The sequence below is a fragment of the Podarcis gaigeae genome (assembly GCF_964106915.1).
Source record: "Podarcis gaigeae genome assembly, chromosome: 6".
NCBI classification, from domain to species: Eukaryota; Metazoa; Chordata; class Lepidosauria; order Squamata; family Lacertidae; genus Podarcis; species Podarcis gaigeae.
Genome location: NC_139682.1, coordinates 39,335,665 through 39,363,046, shown reverse-complemented (window position 1 = coordinate 39,363,046; position 27,382 = coordinate 39,335,665). Strand labels below are relative to the sequence as shown.

General features: G+C 41.0%; 2 protein-coding genes and 1 long non-coding RNA gene across 7 annotated transcripts in view; 2 read left to right on the top strand and 1 right to left on the bottom strand.

The window, feature by feature from the left end:
- The window catches only part of LOC310847617 (membrane cofactor protein-like), a 33,205-nt gene extending 30,751 nt beyond the window's left edge, over window positions 1-2,454 (top strand). The window contains exon 13 of the mRNA XM_083745603.1: window positions 1,839-2,454. Coding sequence (XP_083601729.1) covers window positions 1,839-1,914 — 76 coding nt within the window. The 3' untranslated portion in view covers window positions 1,915-2,454. The remainder of the gene's footprint in view (window positions 1-1,838) is intronic.
- The window catches only part of LOC310847648, a 143,730-nt gene that overhangs the window by 79,803 nt on the left and 36,545 nt on the right, over window positions 1-27,382 (bottom strand). The window lies entirely within an intron of this gene.
- On the top strand, window positions 5,860-24,966 carry LOC310847627 (membrane cofactor protein-like). Of its 5 annotated transcripts, none has more exons than XM_083745629.1 (12): window positions 6,326-6,680; window positions 7,464-7,688; window positions 8,698-8,790; window positions 10,414-10,499; window positions 10,968-11,165; window positions 13,389-13,571; window positions 14,007-14,060; window positions 21,084-21,122; window positions 21,401-21,442; window positions 22,132-22,161; window positions 23,068-23,143; window positions 24,002-24,966. In XM_083745629.1, exons 3-12 carry the CDS (start codon window positions 8,750-8,752, stop codon window positions 24,108-24,110), a joined length of 858 nt encoding a protein of 285 aa, XP_083601755.1. In that variant the 5' UTR covers window positions 6,326-6,680; window positions 7,464-7,688; window positions 8,698-8,749; the 3' UTR covers window positions 24,111-24,966. The 5 variants fall into 5 exon arrangements, with proteins under 5 accessions (XP_083601752.1, XP_083601753.1, XP_083601751.1 ...); XM_083745628.1 differs by having other exon boundaries at window positions 6,327-6,680; window positions 7,464-7,684; window positions 8,694-8,790; XM_083745626.1 differs by lacking the exon at window positions 7,464-7,688 and having other exon boundaries at window positions 5,860-6,680; window positions 8,694-8,790; window positions 13,389-13,572; window positions 14,011-14,060.

Here is a 27,382-nt window from a genome sequence, read left to right as displayed (position 1 = left end):
GGCTAATCAGTACCGGTATTTTATCCCATTTCCAGCATTGGTGTTCTGATGTGACAGAAATGGTATTTCTCAGTTTACATCAGCTGTCTATGCCAATGCTGACTTCACAATGACTATTCTTTCCCTGAAAATCTTGAAATCTACTATTAAATAAAGTTATAAAACATTATTCTCTCTTTTACAAATGTGTACTTGTGGTCTGTGATTTTTGCTTTCAGACATAGTAAGAAAATTGATTTGTTGAACAGTTCTGTCTAAAGGCAATAATGTTTTGTTTTGGTTTTTCCCCTAGAAGAATCTAGGCCAGTGCTGTAATCTAAACCAATAATTTGCAACAATAACTTATTCTGCACATTTCTCTTGCATGGCTTTCCTTTCTATTTTTTTATCCAGAGCTGTCCATTTTTGTTGTAGCTTTGTATGCATGATTTTACTGTTTTGATATGACGCATATATTTTCCCATAGTTTGTGAACACTAATTAAGCTGTTTCCATGAATTAATTCAGTAATTATTTACCCGTTATGAATATTCAGTGCAATGATTTCTGTCACAGTTTGGTTACATGTCTTTTAACACTTATGTGGGATTAAGATTGGATACCCAAATCATACTTATTGTTTTGTCAGAGGCAAGAGTTTTGTTTGATTCAGAGGCAATAACAACCCCAGTGGAGAGAAGGGCAGGCTCTCTAAGAGGAATCTGTTAGGAGTCACTATTTTTCTATAGTTAGGCTGTGTGTCTCCCATAGGCCTGGGTGATATATTGATCTCAGGAGTGAAATAATGTCACCTTCACTCAGCAGTATATCGCTTGTGAGACTGCCACCGCTCTTGAGTCCCTCTGCTAGCAGCGCTCGCTGAGTGAAACCACCACCCCACTCTGCCCTCATATGGTACAAAGGGAGAAACAAGCTGCATAGTTCCTCCCTCTGCATCTTTAAACTGCTCGGCTGAGGAGTGTGTGGCTGCCCTTGCCTCAGTTGAGCAGTTTGATGGAGCATCTGATCCCACCATTGGCTCACATTATCCAGTGGGGGTGAGGGCTCCGTGAAACTGCTTGGCTGCGGAGCGCAGTTGACGCTGCCCTCAGCTGAGCAGTTAAAGGATCCCCCAGCCCAGCATTGGCTCTTGCAAGCCAGCCACGTGGTGGGGGATCCTTTAACTGCTCGGCTGTGGGACGCATGGTTGCCTCCCCTTGGCTGAGGGGAGGTGGAAGAGAGGCTTCTTCCATCCCGCAACTGAGCAAAGCCGGATGCTGCTGAGGGATCGGTGGTCACTCAGTTGGGGGGTGGGAGCCTTTCTGCCCCCAACTAAGCAGGGAGCGGAGGCCAGCTGCATTGACCCCAGCCTGTAAGGCGCTAGGGTGAAAGGGCCTCAGCTCCTGAAGTGAGAACTGCCTCAGTTTCACCATACGTCTCGCCGGCTGGGGCAGTGCAGCTTGTTTCAGCATCGCAGTGTATCACCAAACTGTGATGTTGGGCTGGTGATATAGTGAGATGCTGAAAACTTAACATCAGCCAGCCCTAGTCTCCTACTCTTATATCTGTTGTGTTTATATAATCTGCTTCACTTCTAATATCCTGCAGTTGCTAACAATCAGTGCATTACATCTTTTTCTGTAGCTTCTGGAATTGATTTTCCTGCTCAAGAAGCAACAGCATTGCTACAGCTTCAGTGTGACAGTTACTTGCATTACTTTTAAAAAATGAATAACATGAAGTGGAATGCAGATGTATTTGTGTGTTGCTTTTCTCCTTCCTGACAGGAAAAGTAAACAAAATGATGTAATGGTCAAAATATAGGTGTTAATTTTAAATATTTTATTTTATTTTTACAGAGAACCTGAAGCTCCTGCTGGCCCTGCTGAATTTGACGCGTCAGAATTGGAACCCAAAGGTTCCAACTTGGAGTAGCCTTCTTTAGTAAAGCTGTGCTCCAGCACCCTTCCAGCTGATTGTTATTTCCTAACCGTTCTCATTTGGAGCTGTTACTCTACAACTGGAAATGAGAATTGAAGGAAGAACTATGTGGAAAGCCAAAGCAATTTTCATTAAAAACTGGCCATCCAGGCTATCCAGCTACTTGAAGCATGAAGCAGTACTGGGCCCCAACAAAACTCTCTCCATTTGCTCTTTCTTTTGCATAGAACTGGGTTCCAACTTCCCTTGAAGAATGTCTCTTAAGTAACGCAATCAAATACAGAGCCAAGCAGAACTGATTGTATATTTACCCTGGCAAGATGCATTATTCTTCCTTCAAACCATGGAAAGATGTAATGGGTTCTGTGTAGGAAATGTGAAATATTACAATTTGTTTCCTAGAATCTTGTCCATCTCACGAAACAGAAGGAGCAAGTGTAGCTGTTAAAATTTACCAACCTTTTGACTTCCTCAAGCCTTTCTAATGCAGAATTCTAAAAGCTGCCTTGATTTACTTACAGGATTTTCAAAAGTGTAAACAACAGTAATATATGCCTAATTATATGTGATATATATTGATATGATATGATTATGAGAGTCATAGGCAAACAAAAGCTCTACATCCTTAACCAAAAAATCAAGAACACTTTTTCAACACCTTAATTTCAGTGGGAACAAGTTAAGTAAAATAACTCTTCCATTAAAATCAATTAGAGTGAAAAGTGCAGTGCTTCATATGGTTTGAATTAAAGCTTGCTATATTCATGAAGGCATTCTGTTTGTTATACACTGTTTTTAGAATCTAAATTGTTCATATTTATTTATTTAAATTGATTAAATATGTATAGAGAAGAAATGCTGTTTATCTTAGAATGTGTGCAAATAAATTGAAATGTTGAATGAAAGCCACTAAGTATTATCACTAGTTTTTCTACTCCCAAATGATCAAAGCAGCTGATTATACACTGCAGTTTGGGTTGATACAGCTAATGCCACATAACTGTTTCCAATCGCTTTCTGGCTATGCATGATGCATAGAAGCATGATGCAGTCAAGATAGATGTTTGTGGGCAGGTACTTAACGTCTCCATTACAGCACCTAGCCAGGCATTCTGTGTACTCTTTTATCTTATGCAAAGCCTCACGAGATGGTGCCTTGAACAGAAGTGTGTGTTCTCAGTATCTCAAGAGGGCCCAATAGCTCAAGTATTGCTGCTGATCAATGCCAGGTCCATGAATGGCAAAACAACAGCCATCCCAGACTTGATCTGGGATGAGCATACTGACCTGGGTTGTATTACAGAGACTTGGTTGGATGAACTGGCGGGTGAGTAACCTCTCAGCTTTGGCCACTGGAATTATCTGTACACCAGGAGGCAAGATCAGTGCGGTGAGGAGGCCGAGCTGCAGTGGTCTATCATGATTGCATCTCCCCTGACCAGGTGCCCTTTCTCCCAGTTTGTTGGGTTTGAATTTGTGTATCTGAAGATGGGTGACTGAGACAAAATAGGGATTCTGTTGCTGTAGCCCCAAAGAGGTCTTGGGGTTTGTGCTGGTCTCCTTCCAGCATATACTGGTGGACTTTTAACATTCATGCTGAGGCTGCCCTGTCAGATACATGAGTCTGTCCCAAATAATTTCTGGCTCTACTCATGCATCTGGGCGCACTCTGGATTTGGTTTTCTGTGAAGGATTGGATGATGGTGATCTTAGTGTGGAGGGATTTTCTATAGCTGCATTGTCATGGTCAGATCACTACTTGGTGGAGTTCAGACTTGCTGAAACTGGATACATTTCAATTTGTACAGCCCAAAGATGTGGACAGAATCCCTGGAAATGTGAGAGCCACCACATGTGTACTAGATCCTTGCTCTTTCTGGCCCATCAAAAAGTCCAATGGGCGAACTTGCTGGGTGGGTGAAGGGAATGGTCAGTGCCGCCTTACAACAAAGTTCTAACATGCCTAAGGGAGACAGTTAAAAGACCTCTATTGAAAAGGCCGTCCTTGTATTGGATAATTATTGGCCAGTTTCTAATATTGCAGGTGTGGTGGCATCTTGTCTCCAGGAGTTTCTGGAAGAGTTACCCAGATCTATTTCAATCAGGTTACAGGCCTGGTCATAGGAGAGAGACAGCTTTGATCACCTTGGTGTGGATTACTTACACCAGGAAGTGGACCGTGGAGCGTGACCCTCTTCAAGATTAATATTGGGAGGGAGAAGCTGTACTGTAATTACTCTAGGGGCCAAGGCAGGGCGGTAGAGGATTGGGGTAATTTGTACATGCTTGAACTTTTATGGGGTGTATGGGGTGTTATGGGAGTGTTGATACCTGTGGTGGGGGACATGTTGTGAACTTTCTGAGGTATTTGTCCACCTTTGTTCCCCACTCTGTATTTAGCTCTCACCTGTGGCTCCTAGAAGGTATCAGCATGTGACAACATCCATAATCCAGGAAATGGATTTAGCTGGATGGCTATACCAGGTGAGGGTAGCTAATGAGTCTCAAACCCTCAGTGTGTTAGGGATTTGTCTTGCATGCAAAGACAGGCTCTGGCAGATTAACTGGACAAGACCAATAGTGGGTCCAGTGATCAATAAGGCAGTTTCTGCACCTGCTGTAGAAGGGAAGGTAGCCCATCTGGGAGAAGGAAGTCTCTGATCCTAAACCTCCCCTGCATTGTAGAATATCTTTAGGAAGAAAAGGCCATTTGTAACCACAAATCTGGAGTGTAGTCCCTAAGATAGTTGGATGGCTCCTTTCAGCAGCTGCTGCAGCCCAATTGGTGCCCTGCCTTCCTTTGAGCCACATCAGTGAGGCTCAGAAAGGGGTCTTGCTGTCTAGGCCGCAGAGGTCACCAGTGCTGCTAACACCGCTGTTTGACTTCACCCCTGGAGACACATGCCATTGTCTCTCGAAACAGATGGGTGCAGACAACAGCAGAACTTGTGTGTATGTGTTTGCAGAGATAGTGCTGGTGGATGGATGGTGGCAGTCAGCACTGCCCAATCCTCTTCTAAGCTAAACTAATGAAGAGTACAGGAGAACTGCAAAACCTTGGCATACCTGCTGCATTGAAACGGCAGTAATTCTTGGCCTATTTGGTATTGATACCAGATGCCCAATGTTGTGTTGTTCACTCAATTCCTATCTGTACTGTACACTTAAAGCAATATCCTATCACCTTCATCTGCCCCAGCTACAACAAAACATGTCTCTACTGCATCATACTCTACAGTCTAGGCAGGCGCTGCAACCTTCCAACCGTTTGACTTCACCACTAAGGCAGATGGATGCCAACAAATAATACGTCAAACAGTCATGGGATATGTAGTTGGTAAGGGTGTTGAGACTTCAGGGACTCTTATTTCCCTCCCAGTGCTAATTTGCATTGAGAGTGTCTTTAAACCACTTTTGTTGTCCACTGACATTATCTTACCATTATTAATTTGGGAACAGTAGTTGCTTTGGAAAACGATAATCAAGCATCTCTGAACGACATGACCAGTCCAACGAAGCTGATGTTGAAGAATCATTACTTTGACACTGGTGATCTTTGCTTCTTCCTGTATACTGACATTTGTTCGCCTCTCTTCCCAAGTGATATGTAAAATTTTCTGGAAACACCGTGGATGGAATCTTTCAAGGAGGTGGATATGTCATTTATAAGTGGTCCATGTTTCACAAGTGAATGTCTGAGTCCTTAATCGAGAGAAAGCTGCACTCACAGACCTCAGGCAATGCTGGGTTTCGGTATCATTGTTGGCCGTTGTTGAAAGATAACTGCCTTGGTAGGAAAAATTATTGATATTTGCCAACATCATAAAGTTGGATTTGTGGTGCTGTGTGTGTGTGGGGGGGGGTGTTTTGTGCTTGCTTGTTGGCACAGCACTTTGTTTTTTTGGATGTTGAGCAATAGGCCAGGCTTTCCATAAGCTTCTGTTAACATATTTAGGATGGTTTGGAGGTCATCTTCTGAGTGTGCACACACTACATGCTTTGAGCCTACTTTGCTTTGAGCTTTCCATCTGTTTGATATATGATTTCTACACCGGTGGGGAGTATCTCTTTTACAGTGTGTAGGGTCATGGTGCTGAAAATAGTAGGCGTTCTTTATTATCTTAGGAAGTGGGATGGGTTGTTAAACCGTTCTGAGAGCAGAATAAAGGGTCTTTTTCTGTGGGAATGAATTCGGGCCCCTCGAGGTCTCCCAGTCCCAACACCAGGAGCAGCTGGACACGCCCCAGGTTGGGCTGCATTGCGCGGAGCCCGTTATCTCTTCCCCTCAGGGGTCCAGACCCACCACACGGCTTTTAACCTAAACAATAGGGCGCCTTTCCCCCTCAGTTATGGTTTCGCCCACATTTTCCACCCGCCAATCCCGAGCGCGCTCTTGCCCGCAACCTCCAACCAGCACCGCGCGGCGGCCTTGGAGCGTTAGCTAATACCGGGAACCGATAACGGCGGAGGCGGTTCCTCGTGCGGCTCCTCCCTCTCCGCCTTCCTCTCGGTGGAGCCTCTGAGGCGACGCTGCTGCTCACGCCCCTTGGCCGGAAAAGCGCGCCGCCGCCTCTCCCTTCCCGTCCAGTCGTTTCCTGGGCCCGCTCCGTCGCTTTGCTTTTCAGCTGCGGCGGCGCTTTCTCTTTCTCTGACTCCGGGCTCTCTCTTTCGTGCGATGGCGCCTCTTCCTGACTTCCCTGGCGGGGGGCGGTTTCCGTTAGCGCTGCTGCCGCTGTTTTCCTCGCTGTCCAGAGTTCAAGGTGAGGCGGGGGGGGGGGGGCTTCGGGATGCCCGTCGGTTCTTCTGTCAAATGGGAGGCGCCCCGCCTCGCTCCAGTGACGGGCGAAGCAAGGCTTTCTCGGGGATGGCGAAGGCAGTTCCCGCGTCCAGGGCAGGAGGGAACTAGGAGCCTGTCTGTGTTTACCTGAAGTTAGCTCTCTTCCCCTTCCCACGTGTTCGTTCTTATTCTGCTCCGCCTTCGGCTGTGACAGCACTTCAGATATAAAAAAACAGCCTTAACGTCTCCTCTTCAATCTTCCATCTTCCAAGGCATCCTCTTTCTATTGCGCTTCATAAGACCTTTAACCATAGTTTCTCCCACACAGATTCTTTCTCAAAGTAATGGCTCCATCATGGGGAAGGAGACAAGGAGTTGCTGGTGTTGTTTGTATCTTTCTCCCTCTGTCTCCTGTTAGTCATTAGATGTGGGTAGCAGGTGTGCCACCCATGTGGTTCTCACAAGTTTGTTTACATGAAAAGGCAACCACTTATTTTCCATGTGTGTAGCAGGTGGTAGATAAGGCTCCCATCTGAGCCTCAATTATCTGTGAACAAGCCCCTTAAAATTCAGCTTACATCTGAAGAGTCATAGTTATGATTACTTTATAAGTCTTACTGCTGCCTATCTTGTTCCAGCTGTGCTCTGCAAATGAACTCCCAGAGTCTATTGGAACATGGTCCTATAGATCCCAGTAGAGGAAAATGTCATGGAGATTTACGAATTATCTACTACACTCCAATGAACCTTGCCTTCTCTCCTATAGCTTCAGAACTTCCTCTGAATTTTTATTTCCAAGTGATTGCACCCATCCACATGTAGCCAATGCTACCCTAAGGAGCGGGGATCCGAAAGACAGTTATCCTGCTGGGACTGTTTTGCCCTACCGTTGCATTGCAGGTTATGAGTCTATTCCTGAAGACACTCTTTTTCTTACATGTCTTGACACTTCAAAATGGTCAATAGAAAATCCTAGGTTTTGTCAAGGTAAGTTTCACTTAATTAGCTGAATATCTAAAACTGTTGAACTTCCATCTTAGATCAGATATCTTGTTTGAGGACTGGAAGAGACCCAGAGACTAATAATAATAAAGGAGGCTTTTCTTTTATAGAACATTGGAGACTTAAATTGAGGAGATGTAATATTCTGAACATCACTCCTCCTAATGATGGACTCAAGTGGTGAATTCCCTTGGGTCTGTAGACACACGGTGCTTTTAAGAAACAAGAAGAGAGCAATAGCATGTTTGGAGGAAATATTACAACATTGTAGTAAACAAAATAGAGTTTTTCATTATCTCAGCTGTTGTCTTTTAAAATTATTTGAACAAATATACCTTTGTTTTACCTATTGTCATAAATACAGGGGTGTGGGAGTACTATTACAACTTTATAGTAAACAAAATAGAGTTTTTAATGATCTCAGATGTCAACTTTTTAATACTGGATAGTGTCAGCTGCAACAGTCCAAAAACTTTGAACATCTATATGCCAGAGGCAACAAAGAAATAAGTGTACATAAAGCAAGAAATGGTCTCTCAACTGCTTTCAACTCATGAAGGAATAAAGAAAGAACACTTAACGTCTGCATCCATCCCTAAAGATCACATTATTGTGAACCACCAGTAAAACTGGATATTGAATTATCCTTTAATGAATATAGTATTTCCAAGGACACTTTCAGACTGTCTCTATATTGTAGGAGGGATTCAATTAAATACCAACAAATTCAGGTAGCACAGTTGACATGTATTTGGTTCTCTTGTGCACCAAATCTGATTTTTTTAAAAAAATGGACATTTTGCAGTAAAGAATGTGATGGGGAATTGCACTGGAGATACTAAGATAATTTTTTTGGACACAATGCCGTATAACCTCTCCCCAAACAAACAGATCACCTGGAAGTGGCCTTGGTGTTTGTAGTGTACCCTTTTTATTTTCTTTTTAAAGAAATCAAGGCTACATGTGCTAATGCTTGTTTTGATTTTCCTGTTAGGAAGTCGATGTCCTACTATAAATTTAGAGAATGGCAGAATAGTAAAATCAAGCGATATGCGGCTAGGTGATGAAATAACTCTAGGCTGTAATGAGGGGTGAGTTGTAGGTTGCCTTTTGTACCTACTTGGCTTTGTTTAGAACTCCTGGGAGGGGCTCGTGACAGATACATATTAATTGTTAAAATATTAGGCTAGATTTTTGACATTCTTGTTTAGTCTGTGTTATAATTATAATTATGGGTGTCCAGGGAAAGCGTGAGGTGGGGAGTAAATACTCCAAATAAATTAATAAACAACTTAGCAGCACCAGAGAACAGGTCTACCATTTCTGGTTGGTTTAATAACTGGACAGTGGAAAGCTCTGGCTTTTGAGAAATGTGTATTCAGGTCTTTCATTTGGTTATTTCTCAGTGTGTAGAACTGTCTTTCAATGCTGGCATCTGGATGTGTTTCCACTCACTGATGAAATCCCCAGTTCTTTCCCTGGCTCCTTTTACTCCTTGCAGCCCTTAATTAAGTGCGCTGCTGCTTCAAGCAAGTCCACGGTTCTCTGTGCATTTCTCTAAAAATAAAATAAATATGACAGAATAATGATATTAGACCACACTTGAAGGTTTTCAGATGCCCCCCTAACTTCTCTCCAGCAAAATAAACATAATAATATTTTGCAGAGTTCATGTGCTCCATACTTTCTCAACCACAGCTCTGCCCCCTATGATATGGTGTGATAATCATGGATTTTATCTACAATCGCTTTGGCAAAACAATTTTCTAAATCATTATAAACTCAAGTGGGGTGTTATGACATTTTTAATGAAATAAGATCTGTTGGGAAGATCATGAATTCCTGCCTTTACTGCTCCCCTTTCTTTTTGAGGTCACACACCCCATCATAGCTGAATGTCAGTCCTGGATTAGATACCTGAATTGTATTTCAAGTACTTCACCTTGAATTGAGGAAGTCCACTATGATGAATTTTGAAAGCCTAGGTTGCTGCTTACAAAGGCACTATGTCCAAGCTACTGGCGTTTTTATGTTGGTATCACTTTTTCTGGGCACTCTTTAACAAAGAGATAATTCCTGTACAGTGGTACCTTGGGTTACAAACGCTTCGGGTTACAAACTCCACTAAACCACAAGTAGTACCTCGGGTTATAAACTTTGCCTCAGGATGAGAACAAAAATTGTGCGCCAGCGGCAGGCCCCATTAGCAAAAGTGTGCCTCAGGTTAAGAACGGTTTCGGGTTCAGAACGGACCTCCGGAATGAATTAAGTTTGTAACCTGAGGTACCACTGTATCTGGAATTAAATTAAATAGGTAGCTTGTCTCAACCTAGACTGACAGCACCCAGAGAAAGGGTTTTTTCAGTTGCCCCACCTTTAGAATCCTCTCCCCAGGAAGTTTCCCCTGGTCTCACTTTCACATTGTTTTAGCAGCAAGTGAAGACCGCTTTACCAGGTCTCATTCAGTGTTGTTTGAACTGGCTTCAATCAAACTGTTATTATATTTTTGCTGCTGTGTTGTTTGTAACTGCTTTTGAACTGGTGGTGGTTGGTTTTATTTTTTTCCGTTTCTGTCAGCTAGCAGAGTGGTGACTCTGTAGGATGGGATATAAATAATCTAAATAAACCAAGTATACTGCATTTGAAAATATGCTCTATTCACATACTTTTTAATGCCCAATTCACTAAAATAAAAGATTTCTCTTTCTCTTTAGGTACAGATTGATAGGCGAAAAGACTCTTCGATGTGTGCTTGTAGGCGACAAATTGGAGTGGCATACGGGACCTCCATTTTGCCATCGTAAGATGAATTGTTAATTTGAATTTAATTTAATATAAACTCAATGTGCTATTGTGTGACTCTATTTATTGCAGAAGTGTAAGTGTCCTCAACCAATATTCAGAGTTCAGGATGCTTTCTGATCATGCTCAATATACTCAAACCCACCCCCACCCCCGCCGAGCATTCCTTGCTCTGAAGGCGGCACTGGGCTTTGACAGCTCCCTCTGTGAAGTTTCAAGTCCAGCTTGCTTCACAGAAGATCCAGTTTGCTTTTGAGGAGGTTGCAATACCTACACAGCAGTCTACTTTGGTTCAGTGTTTGGGTGAAAGTTAAAATGAATGATCAGGCCCTGAATTATCAAAAGATTACTTCATAAAGTGGAACATCATTTAAGTGAAAATAACTTTAGTCCAAATACACTCCTAACAGAGATGCTTTTGCAATTGTAGTCCTGCTGAACTGTTAATGTTTCTTTTGATTCCCAGAAATCCGATGTTACCCCCCTGAAAACATTCCCTTTGGCTCACACAGTGGTCGACCTTTTGAAGAGTTTTATTATGGCTCATCAGTGACATACACTTGTAGAGAAGGTTTCTCCCTTATTGGAAGCCCAGTTAGTACATGTTCAACTTCTGCAGATGGTACTCGTGGAGAGTGGCAGCCATCTCCGCCTAAATGTAAAGGTGATGGAGATTATGTTTAGTATCTTTGATGTACTATGTTAATATAATTTGTGTGCAATGGCTGGTGAATGGAATTCTTGTTAGAAGGAGCTAACTTTGCAGTCTACTAAGCACTCTATTCCTGCTGTTCAACCTGTGAGGTATTCAGTGGGACTGCAAATGATTCAGTGTAGGAGATGCAATAGTATTGCCCCCTCAATGAGTTGCTTGTTTTAATCTGAGTCAGTTTGAGAGTTTATCCAGGCATATCCAACTCCCAAGAGACTGTGATCTACTCCCAGTATAAAAAAGCTGGCAGTGATCTACCCATTGTCTTTGGAGGGAGGAGGAGTGTGCGTGGGGTGGGTGGATTGCCCAGAATTGTTGAGCTTTTTTTAGGAGGGAAGTGCCCAGAGTTGCTGAGCTTTTTTGGGGAGGATTGCACATAGTTTTTTGTAGCTTTCCCCCATAACTTTTTGTACATAAGGATCCCATGATCTACCAGGATCAGCTGGCGATCTACCAGTAAATCACGATCTACTGGTTGGACATCCCTGGCCTCTAATCCAACCAAAATAACCACTATTGTGTCCCACTGAGAACAAAGGAAATTAGATTTAGTTCTGAGCAATTTGTTTGATTAATTTCATTTGGACTTGGTTTGGCTTTCTACATTCCAAGGGCTCTTTGTGCAGTATCTATACTAAACAAATCTTGCATTCAGATGAAGTAATCAGTATATAATGACCTAACTTTACCCATAGTATACTGGCATAATACTATATGCCATATATCAGCCTTATTAGGAATAGCCTGCATAGATGTGGTGGTTGTTTAAGAAAAATATTCAGTGGGTCACGAATACTTTAGTGAAATAACTTCAGCAGACGGACTGAGGGCAGAGGATGCAGTCATCTTTCAGTAGCTAAGCAGATCTAGGAAGGCAGGTTCTGAATGTACTAAGTAGATCTACACCATTTAACATCAAAATCTGAGGCATTGGAAAACCTGATCCAAAAATTGTATAGGGCTTTAAATAGTTCTTAGCAGTTTCCAGAAAGCTTTCCCTGAAGTGCAACTCAGCCTATTTTAATTTTATACTTGCTGGAATGATGTTAATGTTTCTAGAGGTTAGTCTTTTGTATCTTATCTGATTTTATCTCATTGTACATCACTTTGATAGTTCCTATCTCTGAAGTGGTTTACAGACTTGTAGAATAAATACAGGTGAAACTCGGAAAATTAGAATATTATGGAAAAGTTCATTTATTTCAGTAATTCAACTTAAAAGGTGAAACTAATATATGAGACAGATTCATGACATGCAAAGCGAGAAATGTCAAGCCTTTATTTGTTATAATTGTGATGTTTATGGTGTACAGCTGATGAAAACCCCAAATTAACAATCTCAGAAAATTAGAATATTAAATGAAATCAGCAAAACAAGGACTGCAAATAGAGCAATATTGGACCTCTGAGAAGTAGAACCGTGCACATGTACTCAGTACTTGGTTTGGGCCCCTTTTGCATCAATTACTGTCTCAATGCGGCGTGGCATGGATGCTATCAGCCTGTGGCACTGCTGAGGTGTGATGGATGACCAGGAAGCTTCAATAGCAGCCTTCAGCTCTTCTGCATTGCTCGGTCTCATGTCTCTCATCTGTCTCTTGGCAATGCCCCATAGATTCTCTATGGGATTCAGGTCAGGCGGGCTTGCTAGCCAATCAAGCACAGTTATCCCATGGGCACTGAACCAGGTTTTGGTACTTTTGGCAGTGTGGGCAGGTGACAAAGTCCTGCTGGAAAATGAAATCAGCATCCCCATAAAGCTCATCTGTGGAAGGAAGCATGAAGTGCTCCAAAATCTCCTGGTAGATGGCTAAGTTGACCCTGGACTTAATGAAGCACAGTGGACCAACACCAGCTGATGACATGGCTCCCCACAGACAAATAAGCAAACCTTTGCTTGTTTTTCTGAAGTTTGCTTAGTTTTTTCTTTCTTGCCTTTGCAACTTGGTGAGTGTCTGAGGTGGGATGGACAAACAAGCCACAGTTAAATAAAAAGGTGCTGGCCGCACCTCTAATGCCAATCTACAATTGCAACAAACTGAAGTTTATATGCTAATAACATCAGACTGTAGTTTATTTGCAGTAGATAAACCATAGTTAAGTCCTTGTGCAGAGTTTAATCAGCCATGGTTTAATTAACAGGTAGATTTCTAAATATTGCTCTTCTCTTTTCAGTGGTCCGTTGCCGTGATCCTGAAATAGAAAATGGAAGAGTGACAACAAAGCCTCAGCGTTTTTACACATATGGAGATCGTGCAGATTTTGAATGTAATCCAGGATATGTTATGGTGGGGAGTAGCACTTGTACATGCGGGCCTGACCATGCATGGATTCCTCTTTTTCCAAAATGCTTTAAGGGTAAGTATCTTACTACACCTAATTGGGTTCCTTGGAAGGAAGCATAGGGTATAAATTCAATAAATAAATGTCAGAGCTATTGTGTTGCACTTGTGTTGCAGAACATACTTATTTCTTTGCCCCCTCTGTTTTCTACCACCAATGTTGCCACCATCCATCCAGATGGAGGTCCCAAAAAAACAACTTCTAGCACACATGAGTTAATAAAAAGCAGGGTGGATTTGATTTAAATGAATGGATTAATGGGATTCATTTACCAAAAAATTTAAACATTGCATATAAAGCCTCATGCTACATAATTAAAAACAAATCCTTATTTCCTTATGAATAGCCTTTGGACTATAATGTTACTTAAATAGAAAACTATCTTTAGAAAGATTTATCCTCCAAAATACTTTTTTTTAAAAAAAATAAATCCATTTTTATCCTCCACAGCGGGAACGCCTGGAGGAGGAGCTGGAGGAGATGACAACCCAGGCCCTGGAAATGGTAAACGTTTGCTTTTCACTGTTATTGGTGGATGCATTTTAAGAAGTGGGGAGTGAGCAAGAATTGAGTTTATGTATAGAACCAGTGGAGGAAATGGACTCTTGTCAATATTTACAGAGATAAGTCAACAGAGAGAGAATTAATTTTATTAGAAGTATATCATGAGGAGACTTGGGTACATGGTAGTGCAGTAGTTTTGAGATACTGGAATTACACGCCATAAGAAGAACCTGCAACAGAATGTTGTGGTGTGTGGCCTTCCTTCTGAACTGTGCCTATTCAGAATTTAGCAAGCTATTTCCCCCAGTCAGTGCATTCCATTTCCCTTGTCCCGTCCCATGTTCTGTTTTTCTTTTCCAGCTGTCACTATGTTCAACCGCTGTTTGCCCTGCTCTTTCTTCATTAGTCTATGTTTTGAAGGGGTTGCCTCTTTAGGTTTTCTTTTACCAAGCATGCAAATATCCACTTGTTTCACAGTCGATCTTCTGGCTGCAGTTCAATAGGCACTCAACAATCCGAGTTTGCATTTAGGTTAAGGCAAACTAGGTGGTTAAAGTTCAAAGATAGCATGATCTGCCAGCTAATTAGCACCCAGAGAGCTGGTGGGTTGCTGGGGATCCAAAAAGCACTGGTTAACAGGCTAGAAAGAAAATAAATAAATAAATAAATAAATAAATGCAAGCTAGCTAGCTTAAAGGAATTACTTGATTTTGAAAGAATACAACTGATAAGATAAACACTGAACCTTCAGTTTATACTGCCTGTAAATCTCCATCTTGTACATGTGTTTGCTGCGAAAACAAAACTGAATTCTGTCTGTGTGAGAAAGGAATCGGAGTCAAATGAAAGGAATTGGAAGACTATCTTTTTCTTTATTTCTCTTCTTAGCTCGCTTTTCTATTATCTTTAATTCTTGTTTTCTCTCTGCTAAGTTTATCTATCTATCTATCTATATGCTTTTTGAAGTTTCCTATCTTGGATTGATGAAGATACACACAGGAAGGTGATGGATGGAAGATGAAGGGCCCTGCTTAAGGGGCAGTGGAGAGGATCTCCCAGGGTGGGAGGCTACGGGAAGAGGAAGAAAGTCCCACCCACGTGAGAGCTGGGAGGGTTCACTTCTGTGTGTGGAATAAAGGTTAAGGTATAATTGTGATAGAGGACCTGGTATTTATTTTCTTCTGCTACTTTTCTTTATGATTCATTATCTTCTTATTTTGGTTATTCTTGCTTCTCTCCTATTTATCTTCTTTAGATTAGTTCAGCTTTTATTGTATTTTATGTTGAAAACTCTTAATAAAAAAGGATAGCAGGGGAAACTGAAATGAGAAAATGTCAGTGGGAAAGCTAATCTACAGAAATTGTGAGAACCTGTCTTGTGGTAAAATGGAAGGGAGAAGTGGAAGCATTTGTTCTGTTGTGTCAATAGATGTAAATTTTATCAATAGTACATATGCTCCTTATTTTTTGTTTTTGTTTTGGTACAAATTTTATTGAGAGAAACTAATCTACAAGAAATAACATAAAAGAAACTAAAAAGGAAGAAAAGAGCAAGAGAACTACACCATCCTTTCTCACCACTGTATCTTAAATATTATCCTATTATCTAATGCTTCTTGGGTATCTCAGATACCTTCTGACTGCTTGGTCAGTTTGGTCAACTCCTAAACCCACTAGTGTCTGAAATACTTTTTTTAATGCTGAATTTTCCCATGGAAAAATCACTCAGAAATTTTGAGGAGTAACTGCTCTGAGGGTTTTTCCCTTTCCACTTTAGTTCTTTGTGTTGGATATAAGCAGTGTCCAGTGCACAGCGGAATGATGAAAAGTACGTGCCAACATGCTCTATATTACTTTATTTACACTTCAAAGCTGGTAATTTACAGAAAAACATTTTTCCCTCTGCCGGAGCAGAGAAAGGCATCCTCTCTCCTCTAAAGCACGGAGAGAATCACACTGAACTGCAAAGAACAGTGAAAAACAGGAAACCAGTGTACGTCACATCCAGTCTCCTTTCCCGTGAGAAAACCCAACAGCACTTGACTGTGGAATGTAAACATTGTCTTGTGACAAGCACTTCGCTGCTCAGTGAAAGAAGCAGAAACCAACATCCTCCCCCTTTCTGTGAACATCACTGGGCAGCGTGTTCGTACAATATCAGTACAAACCCAACTTCTGCACATAGGTACAGTGTTGATCCTTTGATACAATCTTGGACAATACATCAGCAGGAATTTCATTACCTGGCATATAGGACACCGTTACGAGTCCCTTTTGAATACGTTCCCTAGCATGTTGCAACTTCAATTGCAAGTGCTTTGTGCTTTGCTTACAACCTTCAGAATTCAGCAAAGCCAAACATGCTTTGTTGTCCTGGTAAACCTGGATTGGACATTTGACAGGAATTTTCATGTCTTTGCACAATTGTAACAACCATTCACAATCCTTAAGTGAATAAGACAGTGCATTCAGTTCAGCTTCACAAGTACTTAAGCTAACTGTTGTTTGCTTCTTGCATGACCAATCAAATAGACCCTGATTGTACTTATAGCAAACTCCAGACGTACTTTTCCTGTCTGTAGTGTCACTTCCAAAACTTGCATCTGCAAATATCTCAAGACCACCAGACTTCTGATTGTTAAATCTCAGTCTGTAATGCATAGTGCCTTTCAAATACCGCGCTATGCGTTTTAGAGCTTTCCAATCCTTAACAGTAGGATTGTTGACTTGTCTGCTTAGCAAATTACAGCTAACAGCAATGTCAGGTCTTGAACATCTGGCAATGAAGTTTAGCTTGCCTAGCACACTTCTGTACAGTGTAGTATCAGAAAATGCTTCTCCAGTGTCATCTACCTGATAACCTGTTGTCATCGGTGTGTCAACAGGGTTAGCATCCATCAGGTTTAGTTTGCTTAACACATCAGTAATTTTACGTGACTGGTGTACTAGAATGTTACCATCTTGATCTCTCTCTATTTCCAGAGATAGGTAGTTGTTTACCTCACCAAGATCTTTCATGTCAAAGTGCTCTTTCAATTGAGCTAGGGCGTTATTGTACATTGTGACATCTTTCCAAAAGAATAAAAGATCATCAACATAAAACAAACAATACAGTTTCTTTTGCCCCTCCTCTTTGACAAATACACATGGATCAGCTTTCCCTTGCTTAAAACCTAGAGAAAACAATACTTCAGTGAGTTTTGTGTGCCAACACCGTGCACTTTGTTTGAGACCATAAAGGGACTTCTTCAGAGCACAAACAAATCCCTGTTTTACCTGTACGCCATCAGGTGGAAGCATATAAAGTGATTCACCTAGAGATCCGTACAGAAAAGCTGTATTCACATCATGGTGACTAATGTGTAGATTCTCTTCTGCAGCTAGCTTGAGCATAAGCCTAATGCTCTCATACCTCACGGTGGGTGAGTAGGTCTCATGATAGTCTTCACCTGGTACCTGTGCAAAACCTCTGGCTACCAATCTGGCTTTGTGTCTGACTATCTTGCCATTTTGATCTGTCTTCGCTTTGAAGACCCATTTGCTTCCAAGCAGTTTCATTCCTGGAACTACTGGAACAAGGTCCCATGTTTTGTTCCTTTCCAAGGAATCAAGCTCAGCCTTCATGGCATTTAACCATGGCTCAGCTTCCTTTGAATCCAAATCCTGGATTTCTTGGAAACTTGAAGGTTCAAACACCTTCTTGGAGCTTTTAACAGCTGTTACTGCTATCTTAGCAAACTCATCAGCAAATCTCTTAGGAGGTCTGCCTTTTGTGGCTCTCTGTGACCTACGAATTAGCCTTAAGTCTTCAACACTCTCCTCTTCCTTCTTAGGAGAAAAGTGACCTATTGTGAACAATGGTTCCTCCAATTCTTGATCAGAGCTTTCAGAGGGTCGCATAGAGGCTTTCGCACTCTTGAAATCCTCTGAATCACCTGATTCAGTTTCAGACTCAGAATCAGAACCTTCATCAGTGGGTGTGGGTTGTTGCGGTTGCTTTTGACTATCCTCAGTTTCATCACTGTCATCAGGATAACATTGGAAAATTCCCACATTCTCCCCCCACTTGGCATTGTACTCAACACTTCTTGTGAGCTTAATTGTCTTAGAGTCAGTCATCATTATTCTGTAAGACCCTTTCTGATAACCTAGAAAGATACCATGCAATCCACGCTTGTCCAACTTGGAGCTTTGTGGTGAGTGAACCCACATGTCAGAACCAAAAATTTTCATGTGTTTGATGTATGGCTTCTTGCCAAACATCTTCTCATAGGGGGTACAACCAATCGCTGAAGATAACCTGCGATTATAACTGTAAGTGAAACATGAGAGAGCTTCGGCCCAATAACTCTCTGGAAGATTGGCATCATGCAGCAAGGTTTTTAACCCTTGAAGCAATGTCTGATTTGCTCGTTCCGCAAGTCCATTCTGCCATGGCGAACGAGGACTAGACAAATCGTGTTGAATTCCTTTCTCAGTCAGAAAAGCTTCAAACTGCTGAGAAGTGAATTCTCCCCCGCGATCAGTGAAAAGAATTTTTATCTTCTTACCATGCACATTTTCCAACCAAGCACAGAATTCCTTGAACCTTGGAAAAGCCTCTGATTTCTGCTTGAGATTGTACACATAAATATACCTGGAAAATGCATCAATGAGAACCATGAAGTACCTGTTTCCACCCAAAGAGGGCGCTAGTGGTCCAACCAAATCAGCATGAACAACCTGGTATGGTTCTGTAGCTTGCCTACTAGACACCTTACCTTTCGCAGCCATTTTTACCTTGTTTGCTGCGCATGCCTTGCACTTCATGTGGTACCTGCAGGGTTTAATAGTCATACCTTCAACCAAGGCAGGCATTTTAGATACTGCCTCAAAATGCAAATGACCAAATTTTCTATGAAAATCATGAATACATTCTGCATGCAAACTTTTGTTAGAACCTGCAATGCAACAAGTGTCATCCTGCACAACATCATCAAAATACAAAACATACAAACGATCAACATATTCAGCATGCAATACATAATCATTTTTCTTTGTGATGATGCACCTTTTGTTCTTAAAGGAAACGTCAATTTTCCGCTCATTCAGCTGTCCAACGCTGAGCAGATTATGCTTGGCATCTGGCACATAAAGCACATCCTGTATCGATAAGTCCAAACTGTGAAGAACAACAGTTCCGTAGCCTTTACTGGGGATTGTGTGGTCATCCGCCTGGTGAATCGCACCTTCCTGCGGTGTAAAAGACACGAACAGTCGCTTATCGTTGCACATGTGGTGGGTCGCCGCTGAATCAACAACGAAGAAAGATCTAGATGTCTTCTGGACCTCTGCAACCTTTGGAGTGAAGCGTGAGACCATTGCCTTGTGCTGCGTTGTCCTGGACACCGGACCTTTGCCTTTGCCTCGGCCTTTTCCACGCGATGAGCTTTCGCTGCGCTGCTCTGTCTTGGCCCTGGGATATCTGCATTCCCTCTTCATATGGCCTAGACGTCCACACGTGTAGCATTTCACTGCCTTCAAAGCTTTGGCGCCATCTGGTGGTTCCACTGCACTATGGGATGACGTCTGTGAAGACTCCCCCTTGCCCATGCAGCTATCACCCTGGCGGTCTGCTTCATTCTGAATCATGGCAGTATCACTGGCTACTGTGAGTTGAGCATTTGGCTGATTGGCATCAAATTCCCCACTTGCCTCATCCAGCCTTCTGCAGCTAGCCATCATGACTTTGGCATTAGCCTTCTGCGTCATCTCTGCTGCTTTAAATCAGGCTGCTTTATACATGCTGCGTCTGTGTACAGCTGCTTCAATCCAAAAGCAAATTCAAAAACAGCCTCTGCTTTGTGAACCTGTGCCTTTCTGCTTAACTGCTTTGCTTATCTGCAGCTGCTTCAAACCGCATTCCAAAGGCAAGGTCAAAAGTGAAAGTTCTCTCTGCTGTCTTAAATTCATGCTGCGACACTGCTGCAGCTGCTTTACTTTCGATTTCCCCCAGCATAGGAAAAATTTATCCTTCTAGCCTTTTGCCTGTGCCACGGCAAAACCGGCTATAAAAGTTCAAAGTCCAGCCATAAAGCCATTAATTAGAAGCTGGCAGGCTGCCCGGAGCTGTAGCACATACCTCATCAAATCATCTTGACGCGCAGAGATATCGTCCGATCCGGCCCTCTGCATTCCGATCCTTTGCCGGCACTCCAATTCTTTGCTCCTTTGTTCCTTTGCCAGGAGCCCGACTTCTGGAGTCCATTCTCAAAACACTGCGTTTTTCTGGGCCCGGAACCAAATGTTGGATATAAGCAGTGTCCAGTGCACAGCGGAATGATGAAAAGTACGTGCCAACATGCTCTATATTACTTTATTTACACTTCAAAGCTGGTAATTTACAGAAAAACATTTTTCCCTCTGCCGGAGCAGAGAAAGGCATCCTCTCTCCTCTAAAGCACGGAGAGAATCACACTGAACTGCAAAGAACAGTGAAAAACAGGAAACCAGTGTACGTCACATCCAGTCTCCTTTCCCGTGAGAAAACCCAACAGCACTTGACTGTGGAATGTAAACATTGTCTTGTGACAAGCACTTCGCTGCTCAGTGAAAGAAGCAGAAACCAACACTTTGTGGGGCTTTTTAGATGCTAGAGAGTCCTTTAGCTCTGTCTGGATTTCTGCAAATTGTATAACTTATGGAATGTTTTTCTTTGTACAAAGACATCTCTTTTATTGTATAGAAAATCCAGGCAAAGCTTTCCAGTTTAATTTGCTTTATTTTAAATTTTTCTAAACTGGTTTTCATAAATTCCAAAGCAGAACTGGTTGGGCTGGTGCTGTGATGTTTTTTATTGTAATTATCTGTATTTTAATAAGTTGGTCTCTCTCTCTCTCTCACCCCCCCCCCCCCAGTGTTTAATTGTTTTTACATGACTTTTTTAGTCATTTCCATTTTATCTGTAAGCTGCCTTTACTACCTGTCTGGGAAAAGGCATGATATAAATAAATATAAAAATAACAACCCCTTCTTTTTTTATAGGAGCAGATCCAGAGACAGTGCCTCCTGGAGACAATACAGGTACAGCTGAAAAGTTGTAGTGACAGCAAATTTATAAGCTTTACAGTTTTCTTTGCTTTAATTTAAAATTTCCTATACTACTTTTATGAACTAGTGAGGCTTTTTATTGTAATTATCTGTATTTTTAATAGGTCACACACACAATATTGGTGTTTAATTGTTTTTACATGATTTTTTAAAACTGTTTCCATTTTATCTGTAAGCTGTCTTGATTCCCTGTCTGGAAAAAAGGTGGGATATAAATAAATATAATAATAACAACCCCCTCTTTTGTATAGGACCGACACACAATCCAGAGACACCTCCTGGAGATGACACAGGTAAAGCTCTATGCTGGAGATACGGCAAAGACAATGCCTACTTGAAACATAAGTTTGTACAGTGTTGTATACGCACTATGCTTTGGGAGGAAGTGCTGGACTGTATAACTATGACTATGCAGAAAAAGCTAAAGCTTTTAGCAAAGAATATTCTTTTGAACTATATATCTATTCTTTTAAACTATATACCTATATGGAAATTAACAACCAGACAATGAAAATGGATTCTATTTGCCAGAATAGTGGCCAAGAGACTGATGAATTGGAAGAATAAAGATAAGATTCCTTTCAATCAATTGATTGACAATATGACAACACTCGTGACTTATGAATGGCCTGCTTATAGACATAGACTTTGTTTGGGGAAAAATGACAACATTTGAACTGAGTTTATACAGAATGTAGCATTAATATCCACATATTTATTAGGATTATAACATATCTTATTTATATAAGTATGCATGGGAGTACATTACATTGCAACTTTGTATATTGATTCTTTTGACACATATTTATTCTTTTTTTTCTTATCTCACCTTTCCTTTTTTTGTCTGTATTACTTTATTTCTTTATAACTGGAATTCCTTCAATAAAATATTAATACATACAGCAGAGAGAGAGAGCCACAATCTGTCAGAATTAAATTGCTTCAAATTTTAGCTCACACTTTTAATTTTCTTCTATTCTAGAATCTAAAAACATCACAGCAATTGTTATTGGTAAGTAATTACAGAGCAAGTTACTTCAGTGTACAATTGCTGCTATTGTATTTTAATGCCTTGTGCATTTCACTAACTTTTTTCTCAAATTTGTGGTTTAAATGTTAAAGACTCCTGCTTGGAGGGGAAAAATGATTCTTTATCAAATATTCTTAGGGTACAGACGGATATACTTTGTCTGTTTGTTTATTTGGTGAGGCCAGCTCTGCTTCCTCCACTATCTTTGCTCCTTTAATGTACATAGCTGTCTCTAAATTCAGCCCAGACTTCCCCCATGCTGTGACTTCTAATGTTCTTGCACCTGGGTGTGACTGGGGCTTTTAAAAAAAATCCTCAGGAGTAAGGGTGTCTTGAGCTCAGGCATGCCAACTCTAGGGGTCCTAGTGTTGAGGTGGCTGTGTATGTGAGACACATCACAGGGCTAATGGCCAGCTCCTTCAGAGTGCTTGGTCTCCTCCGCTGCACGTGCATGACACGTGATACGTGTGACATCACACGCATGCTGGGCCCCCTCAATCTTGGGGGCAACCTGGTGACTCTGCTTCAGCTTCACACACTGCTTGGGTTGGAGAGTTGCTCTTTGACTGTCATTAGGACCTCTCAGTCTGCAGAGTTGACATCTGTTAGGGGCAGAATGACTCGTAGCTGCAATCAATCTCTGAGGACAACTGCACATCTGCCCCAAAAGGGGGTAACTTCAGATGTACAGTGGACTCGCTGCTCAAGGTATTTGTCTAGAGACTTTGCCCAGTAACACCTAAGTGGCTTTAATGTCCATTGAGTATTGCAAGGTAACAACTTGTCTTGTGACTTCTATTGATACTATTGCTTTTCCTCAACAGAAAAATAACTACTTTGTTTTATTAATTGGTACTACGGTATATCTTTCTCTTTTTTCCCTTCAAGGATGTCTCGTGGCTCTTGTAGTTGTGCTTGCTCTAGTTGCTGGACTTTGGAAATACAGATCTTACAAGAAAACTGAGTGAGTCAGCCCAAGAGCAGCTGTCCCTGATTCTCTGTAGCCTTCTTGGTTGCTGAGTGAGCTTCCGTATGCTTCTTGACTTCTACTTTGCTCACACTTTCCTCATACATGTGCTTAGTGTTCAGAAAGAGCTTGCACATTTTTTGTTGAACAGTTGCACTAATCTCCTAGCACAGATAAAAGCTAACTAAAGCACAGTAATTATTCTAGAACGGCTAGTCAGTATTTTATCCCATTTCCAGCATTGGTGTTCTGATGTGACAGAAATGGTATTTCTCAGTTTACATCAGCTGTCTATCCCAATGCTGACTTCACAATGACTATTCTGGCCCTGAAAATCTTGAAATCTACTTAAATAAAGTTATAAAACATTATTCTCTCTTTTACAAATGTGTATCACAATCTGTGGTTTTTGCTTTCAGACACAGTAAGAAAATGGATTTGTTGAACAGTTCTTTCTAAAGCAGTGATATTTTGTTTTGTCTTTTCCCTAGAATAATCTAAGCCAGTGCTGTAATCTAAACCAACAATTTGCAACAATAACTTATTCTCCACATTTCTCTTGCATGGCTTTTCTTTCTATTTTTTTATCCAGGGCTGTCCATTTTTGTTGTAGCTTTGTATGCATGATTTTACTGTTTTGATACCATGCATATATTTTCACATAGTTTGTGAGCACTAATTAAGCTGTTTCCATGGATTAATTCAGTATTTTATTTTAAAATTTGAATAACATGAAGTGGAATGCAGATGTATTTGTGTGCTGCTTTTTTCCTTCCTGACAGGAAAACAAAACAAAATGGTGTAATGTTTGGAACATAGGTATTAATTTTAAATATTTTATTTTATTTTTCACAGAGTACCCGAAGCTCCTTCTAGTCCTGCTCAATTTGACAAGTTGGTATCAAAATCTGGATTGGAAGCCAAAGGTTCTCAATTGAACAAGGTTTCTTCAGTAAACCTGTAATCCAGCACCCTTCCAGTTGATCATTAATTCCTAACAGTTCTAATTTTTATAACTGGAAATGAGAATTGAGGGAAGGACTATGTGAAAAGTCATAGCAATTTTCATTAAGAACTGGCCATCCAGGTTATTCAGCTATTTGAAGCATGAAGCAGTACTGGGCCCCAACAAAACTCTCATCATTTGCTCTTACCTTTTTCGTAGAACTGGGTTTCAGTTTCCCTTGAAGAATGTCTCTTTAAGTGCCTTAATCAAATACAGAGCCAAGCAGAACTGACTGTGTATCTACCCTGTCAAGGTGTTTTACTATTTCTTCAAACCTTGTAAAGATGTAATGGGTTCTGTGTAGGAAATGTGAAATGTTGCCATTTGTTTTCTAGAATCTTGTTCATCTCATGAAATGGAGGGGGCAAGTGTAGCTATTAAAAATTACCAACCTTTTGACTTCCTCAAGCCTTTCTCATGCAGAATTTTAAAAGCTGCCTTTATTTTCTTACAGGATTTTCAAAAGTGTAAACAACAGTAATATGTGCCTAATAGAAAATATTCTTTTAAAAAAATCATCATAGGCAAACAAAAGTTCTGTATGCTTAGCCGAAAAAGCAAGGAACACTTTTGAGACACCTTAATTTCCGTAGGAAAAAGTTAAATAAAATAACTCTCCCATTAAAATCAATTAGAGTGAAAACTGCAGTGCTTCAAGTGTACTGAATTAAACTTGTTACATTCATGAAGGTATTTTTTTTACAATGCTTTTAGAATCTAAATTGTGCATCTTTATTTATTGATTAAATATTTATAGGAAAGAAAAGTTGTTTATTTTAGAATGTGTGCAAATAAATTGAAATGTTGAATAAAAGACACTAAGTATTATCACTAGCTTTTCTACTCCCAAACTGATTGTGCAGTGTAGCTTGGGTTGATACAGCTATCACCACATAGCAGTTTCAAAGTTTTCCTTTACAGCATCTGGCCAAGCATTCTGTGCACTATTCTATCTTATACAAAGCCTCATGGGATGCTTTTATTGAAATATATTTGGAGGCCAAATGTGGCATTACAGTAACTGTAAAATAGGTTTTTACAGTTTCTCTTCCTCAGCTAGCCATGGTGGTCTTGGGGTTGGTGCTTGTTCTCGGGGACTTTGGAGCTCCCCTGTCAGAAGCCTGAGTCTGTTCCCTGTTTCTGGTTCTACTCATGTAGCTGGGCACATTCTGGGCTAGGTTTTCTGTGCAGGATTGGATGACGGTGATCTTAGAGTGGATAAACTTTCTATAGTTCCATTTTAATGGTCAGACCACTTCTTGATAAGAGTTTAGAATTACTGAAACTTCTGCAGAGGTGGGGGACCTACTAAGATTGTAACTACTTAGTAACTACTGGAACTGGACAGGGGTAGTGTGGCTCTATTGGTTCTGCTGAACTTCTTGGCAGCTTTTGATACCATCAACCATGGTATCCTTCTGGGTTGCCTCACTGAGATAGAAAAGGAGACACTGTTTTTCACTGACTCTGTTCCTTCCTGGAGTGACAAACCCAGAAAGTGGTGGGGGAGAACTCCTGTTTGGCCTGCAGGGTTCCTCAGGATTCTGTTCTGTCCCCCATGCGATTTATCATTTACAGGAAACCACTAGGAGGGCTTGTCTAGAATTTCAGGGTTCATTGTTACAAGTATGCTGATGACATCCAGCTTTAAATCCTTTCTACCTAAATTGAAAGAAGTTGCCTCAGTTCTAAACTGATGTCTGTCACAAGTTACAGACTGCATGATGTTGAAGAAATGGAAACTTAATCCAGACAAGACAGATGTGCTCTTGGTCAGTTGCAAGGCAGAACAGGGAATAGGGATTCAGCCTGTGCTGGATGGAATGTAAAACTCTCCCTGAATACACAGGTCCACAATTTGGGTGTTCTCTTGCACCCAGCCCTGATGGGTGCTCATGTTCTTCAGTGCCCAGAAGTGTATTTGCACAGTTAAAGCTAGTGTGCCAGCTGTGCCTGTTCCTTGAGATGTTGATTTGGCACACCTTAGTTACATCCTGTTTGGATTACTGTAATGTGCTCCACATGGGGCCTTGTCAATGTCCTCTTGTGTATACACACAGAGAAATGAATCTGACACTGATGAAGCTGTGCTGATCTGAACAGCTAGAGGGGAAAGAGCTGCAAAACACACTGGGAAGCGGGGGACAGACTGTGTTCTAATGCAGCAATGTGAACACACCCTGAGTTCGCCTAACTCAGCCCAACCAAGGATGTGAGGTTGATGATCTTGCAATAGATCAATATCATTGTTTTATATCTGTCTTCCGGGCTCTGTATGCACGAAATTGGTATCTGAAGAAATGTGCATACATACGAGAGCTTATACCAAGAACAAACTTAGTTGGTCTCTAAGGTGCTACTGGACTATTTTTTATTAGTTGCTATAGTATAGGTAAAGAAAAACATATAGCATATAAAGTGAATCATACCAGTAAATAATAATTTCATATTCATATATATATTCAGGTACAGAATAAGCTATCTGCCACCTCATCCACCATGACACTATGACAATGTTACTATGAATATTCAGTAGTAACAAATGCATGTACACAAGCATGCAAAAGATAAAAACTGCAACAACCTCTTAAATCAATGGGTGCTTTGATCATGCATGTCCTTTTTAAACACATTTTTGTTCTAGTTGCATTTGCTTTCATTTGCCATCTGTTTGGCATGCTTCTCTTCTGCTAAGCTACCCAGTCATGAAGAAGTTCTGTACTTGGCAAGAGAGTTTTAATGTGAGATAAGCCGACTTTGCTACTATCAGATGACTCCAGGCATATTTGAGTCTAGAATATAGATTGCATGCATGTGACTAGCTGAGCTAATGGCCCCTCCAGACGTCCTTTTCATTACACATTCCTGATGCTTTGTGCTTATTCTGCTTTCAATACAATAAATATTTATTGCTTGTAGCAAATACAATAAAATACACAATAATAAAGGATACATAAATATACTCTCCAGTGAAAATAAAACCAGAATCAAAATTAAAATCAATTATAAACTTTTTTTGAAGGTAGTTCTTAATTTTAACTTTTTCAAATTTACAAGCTTCCTTTACAAACCATTGATGCTTGGCTCAAAATTCTTGCTTAGATTTTATTCGCTGCAGCTGCAAACAATGCAATTTGATAGACTAATACAGTATATGTGCTCACATTCATCAGATAACAATACTGTTTTATCCTGCAAAAGCTTTGAGGTGGTCACACTGCTTCATTCCC

Coding starts and splice junctions, on each gene's coding strand:
- LOC310847627 (XM_083745625.1), top strand. CDS start 6,596: ATGGCGCCTCTTCCTGACTTCCCTGGCGGGGGGCGGTTTCCGTTAGCG. Junction 10,500..10,967: donor GGGACCTCCATTTTGCCATC/GTAAGATGAATT, acceptor TTTGATTCCCAG/AAATCCGATGTTACCCCCCT. Junction 22,162..23,067: donor CATCACAGCAATTGTTATTG/GTAAGTAATTAC, acceptor TTTCCCTTCAAG/GATGTCTCGTGGCTCTTGTA.